Source organism: Oncorhynchus keta, chromosome 12 (genome assembly GCF_023373465.1).
Source record: "Oncorhynchus keta strain PuntledgeMale-10-30-2019 chromosome 12, Oket_V2, whole genome shotgun sequence".
NCBI lineage: Eukaryota > Metazoa > Chordata > Actinopteri > Salmoniformes > Salmonidae > Oncorhynchus > Oncorhynchus keta.
In genome coordinates this window covers 55,289,575-55,302,049 of record NC_068432.1, presented here as the reverse complement: position 1 = coordinate 55,302,049, position 12,475 = coordinate 55,289,575, and the positions used below count along the sequence as shown (strand labels likewise).

General features: G+C 41.5%; 2 protein-coding genes across 3 annotated transcripts in view; one reads left to right on the top strand and one right to left on the bottom strand.

The window, feature by feature from the left end:
* ugt2a5 (UDP glucuronosyltransferase 2 family, polypeptide A5) overlaps positions 1 to 6,865 on the bottom strand; it is a 15,950-nt gene extending 9,085 nt beyond the window's left edge. The window contains exons 1-4 of one of the 2 annotated variants that reach the window (XM_052458709.1): positions 5,808 to 6,865; positions 2,548 to 2,696; positions 2,200 to 2,331; positions 1,749 to 1,836 (exon numbers count right to left, since the gene is read on the bottom strand). In XM_052458709.1, the coding sequence (XP_052314669.1) occupies positions 1,749 to 1,836; positions 2,200 to 2,331; positions 2,548 to 2,696; positions 5,808 to 5,823 (385 nt within the window). In that variant the 5' untranslated portion in view covers positions 5,824 to 6,865. Of the gene's footprint in view, positions 1 to 1,748; positions 1,837 to 2,199; positions 2,332 to 2,547; positions 2,697 to 3,162; positions 4,340 to 5,807 lie in introns of those variants that run through there. The other variant, XM_052458708.1, reaches the window with a different exon arrangement.
* A 2,879-nt stretch (positions 6,866 to 9,744) lies between these two features.
* LOC127906527 (uncharacterized) lies at positions 9,745 to 12,084 on the top strand. The gene is made up of 3 exons (XM_052458751.1): positions 9,745 to 9,777; positions 10,676 to 10,905; positions 11,038 to 12,084. The coding sequence occupies exons 1-3, from the start codon at positions 9,745 to 9,747 to the stop codon at positions 11,747 to 11,749; spliced, it is 975 nt and encodes a 324-aa protein (XP_052314711.1). The 3' UTR covers positions 11,750 to 12,084.
* Positions 12,085 to 12,475: the final 391 nt, after the last annotated feature.

Sequence of the window (12,475 nt, the reverse complement as noted above, 5' to 3'; positions counted from 1 at the left end):
GTCTAGGGACCAATCCCTAGGTTGAAGATACCCAGGTTAGGACAAGTCTCGGGACCAATCCCCTAGGTTGAAGATACCCAGGTTAGGACAAGTCTCGGGACCAATCCCCTAGGTTGAAGATACGCAGGTTAGGACAAGTCTCGGGACCAATCCCTAGGTTGAAGATACCCAGGTTAGGACAAGTCTCGGGACCAATCCCTAGGTTGAAGATACCCAGGCTAGGACAAGTCTCGCCTTGGACCAGAACGCGACAGACTGAGAGAGAACTGTAGGGTATTGATCATACCCAGGCTAGGACAAGTCTCGGCCTTGGTCTCATCATTATGACGAACGTGACAGACTGAGAGAGAACAGTTGATTTTGAGATACCCAGGTTAGGACAAGTTTTCGGGACCATCAATTATACAGTTGTTTTTTTTCCAGTTTTTACATTTTAGTCATTAAAACCTGTTAGGGATGATGCGAAGTCTCGGCCTTGGTCTTTTACGCAGCTTTTGTTAAAAATCGCGCAACATTTCAAAGTCCTGCTACTCACGCCAGGAATATAGTATATGCATATGATAAGTATGTGTGTATAGAAAACACTCTGAAGTCTATAAAACTGGTTAAATTGTGTCTGTGGCTATAACAGAACGTGTTTAGGAGTAAAAATCCCTGGGAAAACTGTTCAAAACTGTTCAGTGTGTATAGAAAACACTCTGAACATTTCAAAGTCCTGTAAAATCCCTGGGAAAACTGTTCACCAAAAACACCAAAAAAATATTCATCCGCCAGTCAATATATTGTCTAAGGCGACAGAAAATAAATTAGGTTCCCCTGTCAACGCCTACAGCTTCCACACGATGTCGCCAGTACTGCCATTTCATGGCTGCTTTATCCTTGGTTAGATGATGTATAGGCACTTCCTGTCTTGGGGCTCACCACAGGATGTTGTGAAAGTGAAAACATGGACGATGATTTCAAGACTTGCTGCTATTGAATACAGATCGCCCCGTGATCAATTTGATAGATTATTAACGTTTATTAATACCCAAAGTTGGTTTAGAAAAGTAGTTTGAAGTGATTTGTAAAAGTTTATAGGCAACTTTTGTAATTTTAAAAAGTGACGTTGCGTCTTGTAAAGGGGAATTTTCCTGGATCAGACCGGCCTTCAGAAAATGACATTTTGGGTATACAATGACGGATTTAATCTGGAAAAAGACCCAATTGTGATGTTTATGGGACATATAGGAGTGCCAACAAAGAAGCTCGTCAAAGGTAATGAATGTTTTACATTTTATTTCTGCGTTTTGTGTAGCGCCGGCTACCGCAAAATCTGTTGTTTAGGTGACGTTCTGGTATTTTGGGGGGTGCATGCTATCAGATAATAGCTTCTCATGCTTTTCGCTGAAAAGCATTTTACAGATCTGACTTGGTGGCTAGATTCACAACGAGTGTAGCTTTAATTCAGTACCTTGCATGTGTGTTTTAATGAAAGTTTTGAGTTTTATCAAAAACTATGTGGTGGCACTAGGTGGCGCTCTAAAATTTCCACTGATTTGGTTCCTGCATCGGAACACCATAAGACGTTTTAAGGCAGATGCTCCAATCCAGACGCGATTTACAATTAGTGCATTCGTCTTAAGATAGCTAAATGAGGCAACAACACATCCCAAAATAGCTACGGGCTATTAGAATGGTAGTCTTATCAACCTTTGTTATCTTCAACCTGATCCTAGATCAGCACTAACTCGCAGGCCAAGACTTACCTAGTAAGTCATTCTGTGGAATCCACTCATAAAGTCTTGTGTTGGGAGCCAGGGTCTCTGGTTTCTCCCCACTGTATCTCCACAGCACCTGGCGAGAAAACAGGAATAAGAATCTGCAATGAAACGGTACTCGTAACCAGAAGCTATGGTTTTCTGAAGGGGGCCCCGATGGCCAAATTCATCAACACCTCTGAATGAATTCTGTGTAAAAAAAAAAAAAAAACAGTAGGCTATCTTGTATATTTGTATCGGGACATATGTTCTCCCTGCTTAGTTTCAATGGGCAACTTATAACATCCAAGGTAGATTCCCAAATGGCTCACTATTTCAATATTCCCTATATAGAGCACTACTTTTGACCAGAGCCCTAAGTAGTGCTCTAAATAGGGCATAGTGCACATAAATAGGGCCATTTTGGAACGAAGCCTGAAACGAACAGAACCAGACTCACCTTCTGTGGTATCTGTCCCAATGCAGTGGCTACGGTGTTTCCTCTCTCTGTAGTCAGGTTCTTGACCATGGAGCCCAGTGAAAACACTACGATGCCGTCATCTCCTGAACTCTGCACAAACTCCTCCATGGCCTGATAACCAACACAGTCCTAGTGTCTCAATGGTACCAAATATGATACTTTATTGTGGATTCAATGATAATCAGCCTTCATGCCTGACTGTTACAGTATCTTATTGACAATTGACGGATGGTCTATGTCTGTAATGGTACCTTAGTGTACTAGACTTTGGGTGACGTTTCGGACATCGGCAATCAGAAAAATAGCGTTTAAAAGCAAAAGCCTGACCTCTGAAAGTGGCTTTGCAGGTTTGCAGTGAAGTCCTCCCACAAATTTGAAGTTTGGCAGGAAAGGTCGAGGATACTCAATGTCCCAGTATGTTCGTATCAACCAGATGTCAGCCTTCCCCATCATCTCACAGAACCTAGTCGGACTTCCTGATGCGTGTAGAGAATAGAATCAGAACCTTCATTCACCAAGGAGATGTACATATACCCAGAATTTACACAGTCTACATACATTATATATACAGTATTTACTATACAGTGGGGGAAAAAAAGTATTTAGTCAGCCACCAATTGTGCAAGTTCTCCCACTTAAAAAGATGAGAGAGGCCTGTAATTTTCATCATAGGTACACTTCAACTATGACAGACTAAATGAGAAGAAAAAAATCCAGAAAATCACATTGTAGGATTTTAAATGAATCTATTTGCAAATTATGGTGGAAAATAAGTATTATTAAGTAGGTAAAATTAAATAAAATAAAATTCCCTACATAGTGTGCACAATTCCCTACATAGTGCACCCTATTCCCTAGATAGTGCACGGTCTGGTCTAAAGTAGTGCACTATATGGGAATAGGGCACCATTTGGGACGTAGACAGAATTCTGATCAACTTACCCTTTATCTCACTGTACAAAGTGTCCATGGCCGTTAGTAAGTGTACATTCATGAAGATATCAAAAAAAGTATATGTAACAAAATTGTGGACCCGCTCAAAGAAACTCATTTTGTCTGTGTACGGCAATTCCGGGGAAGGGACGTAAGAGGAGGGTGCCGGCATCTGTGCACATTGCCTCTCTAACACCATGCCAAATGAGAACCTCAAGGAGAAAATCAGAGGCAAGTCAAGAGCATCCGCGATTAAGTCACTGCACGGGAACATGGGATCAGAAAGGAGCGTGTCAAACTTGGACTGTTTCAGTGACTCCAGAAGCGCTTTGTCATCGAACATAGACTTACACATGTTGACCGTCAGAACATTCATTTTCTGCATGAAGTCTCTGATCCACTGTCCCAGCTGCAGCATGGACTTGTGGTGAGACTCGTTCATCCACCACTTTATGAAGTCATCATTGAGAGCCTGCCAGTCTTGTTTTTCATGGGGCACATCGTAAACCTTGAAGCCGAACTTCTCTGGCCTGGAGAAGTCGACGGACGGCGAGGCGGTTGACACCAGCACGGTAACACTATGGTTCCTATCCACTAGCTCCTCCAGGATCACTCGCATGTTGAGCCAGTGACTGTACTCTCCGGGAAAGACCAGCACGTTGCCACCCTGTGTGCCCAGACACCCGCAGAGCAGGAGGGCCACCGACAGCAGCAGCATCCTCACAGAAACCATCCTGGGGAGTAGACTAGACAGTAGCCTCTGACACCCAGGCTTCCGAGTCAACGAGATGAGGTTTGGAAGGATGTCTCCCCAGACTAAGTAGATAGAGAACGGAGGTTGATGTGTTCAAGGCGACCACACACAACCAAGAGAGGAATAAGTGAAAAAGCCTTAAAAAAAACAAAAAAAAACAGCAGGTTTATGACTCTAATACGTCAACTGCACTGTAAAATAGGGAGTATTCAGTGCAGTTTCAAAGCCTATTGGTCAGAGGGTATTATGATAATTAACGGTTGTGTAACTCCTGAACTTGAGCCAACTCTTTTTCAATGAGGTAAAAGTACACGCGAACAAAACAAACACATACCCTACTGTGAGAAGAGCTTGAATTTCACAGTATTTCCACAAAAGGTAGAGCCACTTCTGTTCCGTTTCAGATCTTGGCCCCAAAAGCATCTTAATGCTGAAAGTTCATCATTAGAACCTTCATAGAAACATCATTAAACCCCCCCACAAAAAAACATAGTTAGTAATAATCAATCCTCTACATAATAATAGAACTGGATTTCAAGTTATTTCCCCACTGCCTCAGACCACTTGTAAAAACAGCTAAGAGCATCGTTAGATGTTGTTTTTGTTGCCCTTCCGCGTCACTTTGTACGCAGAAGATCTCTGCTCAACGTATAATCAAGATGTTGATCTTGTCTGTCTATGACCTCTGATAACTTGTGAAATGAAGTTCAGTAGTATGGCAGTAGGCCGACATATTTAAATCATATTGACGTTAATGTCATGTTCAGTCAACGGAGTTAAACATGCATTTCATGATGTGTCACAACATGCGCAATTATGTGCCAAATGAATCTGTGATCGAGTGCATTATTATAAGGTAAGCATTACAATAAGTTGCATCATTAGTTGCAGTCATTAATATTTATCGGAGCTGATCCGTCGTCAGTATTGTGAACTTGTTACAATGTCAAGATAAGATTAGAATGGAGAAAGCTGATCTGAGAGCAGAGTTGCCTTTCTTTTGATCCTATCTGTATTGACACATGCTCCAACTACACACATAGGGCCCGATTCAGACTTAGGTAATGCATGCCCTTCCTATGCACTTCTCAGTAGTTGGTATTCAGACTGACCTTATGCAGGTGCATAACGGGCTTTGCAGGTGTGATTCCCTTGCGCGCGGTGAATACACTTTAATTGAAATACCCTCCCATTTGCTGGCCAACAGAATTTATCCTGGATTTTTCATTCAATACGGTTTTCAGTACATTTATTGAAAGTCATTCCTTTAAATGTGGTGTACCTTTTAATTAGTATTTTATCAAGAGACTGACTAGAATATATGAAGAAAACGATTCAGAATATTAGGGATCAGTTCTACTTAATTTCCATCAACATGTTAAATGAGCAACAAGAGGGGGAAAACAATTCTAGATCACCTTTACTCCACACACAGAGACACGTACAAAGCTCTCCCTCGCCCTTCATTTGGTAAATCCCACCACAATTCTACCCTCCTGACTCCTGCTTACAAGCTAAAATTACAGCAGGAGGCACCAGTGACTCAGTCAATAAAAAAGTGGTCAGATGAAGCAGATGCTAAACTACAGGACTGTTTTGTTATCACAGACTGGAACATGTTCCGGGATTCTTCTGATGACATTGAGGAATACACCACATCAGTCACTGGCTTTATCAATAAGTGCATCGATGACGTCGTCCCCACAGTGACTGTACGTACATACCCCAATCAGAAGCCATGGATTACAGGCAACATTCGCACTGAGCTAAAGGGTAGAGCTGCAGCTCTCAAGGTGCGGGACTCTAACCTGGAAGCTTACAAGGAATCCAGCTATGCCCTCTGATGAACCAACAAACAGGCAAAGCGTCAACACAGGGCTAAGATTAAATCGTACTACACCTGCTCCGACGCTCATCTTATGTGGCAGGGCTTGCAAATCATTCCAGACTACAAAGGGAAGCACAGCTGCGAGCTCCCCAGTGACACGAGCCTACCAGACGAGCTAAATCACTTCTCAATTCTGCTCAATTCAAGGCAAGCATTGGAGCATCAGCTGTTCCGGACGACTGTGTGATCACGCTCTCCGTAGCCAACGTGAGTAAGACCTTTAAGCAGGTCAACATTCACCAGGCTGCGGGGCCAGATGGATTACCAGGACATGTGCTCCAGGCATGCGCTGACCAACTGGCAGGTGTCTTAACCTTTTGCGTGTAGGAGGCAGTATTTTCGTTTTTGGCTAAAAAACATACCCATTTGAAACTGCCTATTTCTCAGCCCCAGAAACTAGAATATGCATATAATTGTCAGATTAGGATAGAAAACACTCTAAAGTTTCCAAAACTGTCAAAATATTGTCTGTGAGTATAACAGAACTGATATTGCAGGTGAAACCCTGAGGAAAATCCAACCAGGAAGTGCCTCTTATTTTGAAACTCTCTGTTCCTATGCATGCCTATCCTCCATTTAAAGGGATATCAACCAGATTCTTTTTTCTATGGCTTCCCGAATGTGTCAACAGTCTTTAGACATAGTTTCAGGCTTTTATTTTGAAAAATGAGCGAGAAAGATCACATTGCTTAAGTGGATAGGTGGGGGCTCTCAGAGTGAGTTTTGCGCAACAGAGTAAAGCGGACATTGTTTCTCCCGCTGTTATTGAAAAACCTACACACCCGGTTGATATATTATCAAATATATATTTTAAAAACAACCTGAGGATTGATTATAAAAAAAAACGTTTGACATGTTTCTGTGGACATTATGGATATTATCTGGAATTTTCGTCTGCGTTGTCATGACCGCTCTTTCCTGTGGATTTCTGAACATAAAACGACAAACAAACGGAGGTATTTTGGATATAAAAATAATCTTTATGGAACAAAAGGAACATTTGTTGTGTAACTGGGAGTCTCGTGAGTGAAAACATCCGAAGATCAAAGGTAAACTATTAATTTGATTGCTTTTCTGATTTTCGTGACCAAGCTACCTGATACTAAGTGTACCGTGGTCCTTCTGTAGCACAGTTGGTAGAGCATGGCGCTTGTAACGCCAGGATAGTGGGTTCGATTCCCGGGACCACCCATACGTAGAATGTATGCACACATGACTGTAAGTCGCTTTGGATAAAAGCATCTGCTAAATGGCATATATTATTATATTATATATAATGTTTTGTCATGCGATCGATAGACTTACACAAACGCTTGGATTGCTTTCGCTGTAAAGCATAATTTCAAAATATGAGATGACAGGTGGATTAACAAAAGGCTAAACTGTGTTTTGCAATATTGCACTTGTGATTTCATGAATATGAATATTTTTAATCATATTATTTGACTGTGGCGCTATGTTATTCAACGGTTTCTGATGACAATTATCCTGCTTAAGGGTAGTGTCAAGAAGTTAACTGACATTTTCAACATGTCCCTGATTGAGTCTGTAATACCAACATGTTTCAAGCAGACCACCATAGTCCCTGTGCCCAAGAACACGAAGGTAACCTGCCTAAATGACTACAGACCTGTAGCACTCATGTCCATGGCCATGAAGTTCTTTGAAAGGCTGGTAATGGCTCACATCAACACCATCATCCCAGAAACCCTAGACGTCTTCAATTTGCATACTGCCCCAACAGATTCACAGATGATGCCGTCTTTATTGCACTCCACACTGCCCTTTCCCACCTGGACAAAAGGAACACCTAAGCTAAGGATCCTGGGACTAAACACCTCCCTCTACAACTGGATCCTGGACTTTCTGACGGGCCGCCCCCAGGTGGAGGGGGTAGGTAACAACACATCTGCCACGCTAATCCTCAACACCCCAGGGGTGCGTGCTCAGTCCCCTCCTGTACTCCCTGTTCACCCATGACTGCATGGTCAGGCACGACTCCAACACCATCATTAAGTTTGCAGACGACACAACAGTGGTAGGCCTGATCACCGACAACGACGAGTCAGCCTATAGGGAGGAGGTCAGAGACCTGGCCGGGTGGTGCAAGAATAACAACCTCTCCCTCAATGATTGTGGACTACAGGAAAAGGAGTACCGATCACACCCCCATTGTCATTGACGGGGCTGTAGTGGAGCAGGTTGAGGGCTTCAAGTTCCTTGGTGTCCACATCACCAACAAACTAGAATGGTCCAAACACACTAAGACAGTCGTGAAGAGGGTACGACAAAGCCTATTCCCAGTCAGGAAACTAAAAGGATTTGGCATGGATCCTCAGATCCCCTAAAGGTTCTACAGCTGCAACATCGAGAGCATCCTGCCTGGTTGAATCACTGCCTGGTACGGCCACTGCTCGGCCTCCGACCGCAAGGCACTACAGAGAGTAATGCGTACGGCCCAGTACATCACTGGGGCTAAGCTGTCTGCCATCCAGGACCTCTATACCGGGCGGTGTCTCTACTACCGCATGGCAAGCGGTACCGGAGTGCCAAGTCTAGGACAAAAAGGCTTCTCAACAGTTTTTACCCCCAAGCCATAAGACTCCCGAACAGGTAATCAAATGTCTACCCGGACTATTTGCATTGTGTTCCCCTCCACCCCTCTTTTATGCTGCTGCTACTCTCTATTTATCATACAGTTGAAGTCAGAAGTTTACATACACTTAGGTTGGAGTCATTAAAACTTGTTTTTCAACCACTCCACACATTTGTTATTAACGAACTATAGTTTTGGCAAGTCGTTAGGACATCTACTATGTGCATGACACCCAGTCATTTTTCCAACAATTGTTTACAGACAGATTATTTAATTTATAATTCACTGTATCACAATTCCAGTGGGTCCGAAGTTTACATACACTAAGTTGACTGTTCCTTTAAACAGCTTAGAAAATTCCAGGAAATTATGTCATTACTTTAGAAGCTTCTGATATGTAAAAGGAAGCAGAACAGAAACTGGATACTCTTTGGTTGACTGATGTAGCTGTTGGGAAATGTTTTGTAGCCCTTGCAAATGTTTGGCCAGTTGATGTGCCCGTTTGAAGTAAATTTTTTTTTGACCTGAATCAAAGTAACTGCTGTTTAACAGAATTTTAAAAAGTGTTTTTCGCAGTGTTGTGCTAGTATTGTATCTGACGCTTACATTATTTTTTTGTAAACGTTAGCTACTGTTCCATCACCTCAGTATGGCATTGACTGATCCCAAACCCAACCGCAAGAACTGATCCCAAACCCAACCGCAAGAACTGATCCCAAACCCAACCGCAAGAACTGATCTCAAACCCAACCGCAAGAACTGATCCCAAACCCAACCGCAGTCCCGCAATGTTGTTTTAGGCATATGTGGCGGCTCATGTACACTAGACTCGGTAAATTGCAGCGTGCCGCTTAGGTCGTCCAGAGTGGCTCGCTTGTGGGCGCACTGGCAGTATATAGCAACACGTTTGATTGTGCGTCAAGAATTCCGCATAGCAAGTGTGTATGAAGGTCGGATAATTGAATGGGTAAATAATATAATCCATTCTCCATTTCATGAATGTATTCACAAGTAAATATGCTTTAAAACGCTCTGGTGACAGGCAAACCTTGCTGCCCTTTTTCCAATCGTCCACATGGCTGGGAGAACCTATTCAACTATGTAAACACATTTAGAAAATGTAAAGGAAAAAAACGATGTATTATTAGCTAACTAGCTACAGTGCAGGCTAACTCAAATGTGGTGTAAACTTAGCTAGATAGATATCTAGCCAACTTTACAGATTTTATAGATAGCTAGCTAAGTCAATTAAATCATCACCAGCTACCTAACTTCATATTAGAGCTATCTTGATGTATTTATCACTGTAAAAAACAAACTCCAAATGCTTTTGTAGGTAGCTAGCTAACAACCATGGTGGAGGGTGAAAGGATAGCAGCCCCGGCTGTCAGTGAGAGAGGAGGCTATTCTGGATAGGTCAGGTACTTGTGTAGTTCCAGTCCCTAGAAGTCAGGACAGAGATAATAGTAACATAATATTCAGTGTGGTGTATTTGGACTATAATGAAGTCTGTTTCTTGTGAGGTTTTTCTGTCCTCAGAAAAAATAGAGCTGTAAAATCCTACACATGAAGAGATCCCAATGAAGAGCAGTGGTTCTCAGTCCAAGGGGCCTCAAAGAGGGGCACATTGTTGTTTTTGCCTCAGCACCTCACAGCTGATTCAAATGATCAAGTCATCATCAAGCTTCAAGTGGTATTTATGTATTCATTTGTGATGTTATCCTTGATATGATCCTGCTATTGACACATGCTACACATGATCCTGCTATTGACACATACTACACATATCAATCCAATGTTATCATGATTTGTTATCAGGGATATTATACTTTAGTAATCCACAATGACCTGGTGATGTAACAGTCTAATAATTACATCGTCTTCCGTATTCCAACAGATACCTTGTAACTGGGGATACCTTCAAAACGGTTGCCTACGGTTACCATGTAGGGCACTGCAAGGTTGGGTGACCAGGGCCATCTGGGACTGCCTCCTGCGTGTGAAGGCTACCGGTGTCCTACATAACTTCCTGAGGATGGACACGAGGACCAGGAGGGGATAAGATTCCTGTTGAACACTGTACATTTAACTTCCTTATTTTCTCAATAACAGTCTCTCCCCTTTTCCCTAAATCCTCTCGGTTATATCAGCTGTGTCGGTGAACCCCTCCCGCATCTGAACTGGCTGCATTGAGGGCAACAGAATGATCAGAGGTGAGAGGTCACTTGGTCAGGTCAACAGGAAGTATTATTAAAGAGATGCGTCACATTAAAAATACAGATAGAGATGTAGTAGTCCCAGAGTTAATGATCCCAGGTCAGTTTATATTATACAGGAAGTATTATTAAAGAGATGGAGTAGTCCCAGAGTTAATGATCCCAGGTCAGTTTATATTATACAGGAAGTATTATTAAAGAGATGTAGTAGTCCCAGAGTTAATGATCCCAGGTCAGTTTATATTATACAGGAAGTATTACTAAAGAGATGTAGTTGTCCCAGAGTTAATGATCCCAGGTCAGTTTATATTATACAGGAAGTATTATTAAAGAGATGGAGTAGTCCCAGAGTTAATGATCCCAGGTCAGTTTATATTATACAGGAAGTATTATTAAAGAGATGTAGTAGTCCCAGAGTTAATGATCCTAGGTCAGTTTATATTATACAGGAAGTATTATTAAAGAGATGTAGTAGTCCCAGAGTTAATGATCCCAGGTCAGTTTATATTATACAGGAAGTATTACTAAAGAGATGTAGTTGTCCCAGAGTTAATGATCCTAGGTCAGTTTATATTATACAGGAAGTATTATTAAAGAGATGTAGTTGTCCCAGAGTTAATGATCCTAGGTCAGTTTATATTATACAGGAAGTATTATTAAAGAGATGTAGTTGTCCCAGAGTTAATGATCCCAGGTCAGTTTATATTATACAGGAAGTATTATTAAAGAGATGTAGTAGTCCCAGAGTTAATGATCCCAGGTCAGTTTATATTATACAGGAAGTATTATTAAAGAGATGGAGTAGTCCCAGAGTTAATGATCCCAGGTCAGTTTATATTATACAGGAAGTATTATTAAAGAGATGTAGTAGTCCCAGAGTTAATGATCCTAGGTCAGTTTATATTATACAGGAAGTATTATTAAAGAGATGGAGTAGTCCCAGAGTTAATGATCCCAGGTCAGTTTATATTATACAGGAAGTATTATTAAAGAGATGTAGTAGTCCCAGAGTTAATGATCCCAGGTCAGTTTATATTATACAGGAAGTATTATTAAAGAGATGTAGTAGTCCCAGAGTTAATGATCCCAGGTCAGTTTATGCCAACCCCCAGTCATCGCCACCTCACCTGCTCTTAAGATAAACTTCGGTCCGACTGGGAGCCCAAGGCTGGTTCGGAGACACAACTAGAGAAACTATTATATAATTGTGATGAACCGAGAGAATATTAGGGAAGCACTGTGATTCATTAATCATATGCTGCCTTCCCTGCTCCTCTCTTCTTACCTCTTTGTCTTTTACACCTCTTTACACCTCTTCTTTCTTCCTCGGTTTTTATAATGAACACCAGATGTGCATTGAAGTACAGATTGAACTTGTATTTATAATATATTACAATTATAATATTTATAATGCATGTATTATGTATTTATAACCCTTGGATAATGAACTTCTTTCAATAAAGCGTTTCACATTCTATACTGGTTGAAATGAAGTCTCATGTGATGAAATACTCCACCTGTCTCCTGTTTTTATCAGATCAATGCAGATGGAGGAAATTAGATACTGAGATGAACCGGTTGGAGAGTATTTACATGATGCATAAGAAGAGGAGTGTACTGTTTTTTAAAAATGATATATATATATATATATGAATGACAAAATCAGCTTTTAACTTGTTCAATAATTTTCTAGTTTATTGCATAGTTACAATGTGTAACCATTGATGACCCAGGACAAGGATTGGTAGATACTAATCAAGTGTATAATTGTAACACCACACATGCAGACAGAGCATCATTCAAAGACTGGAGTCCAATACTCCTGGTATTGGAGAGGACTGAAACTGTACCTGTATAAAGGTAGAGCA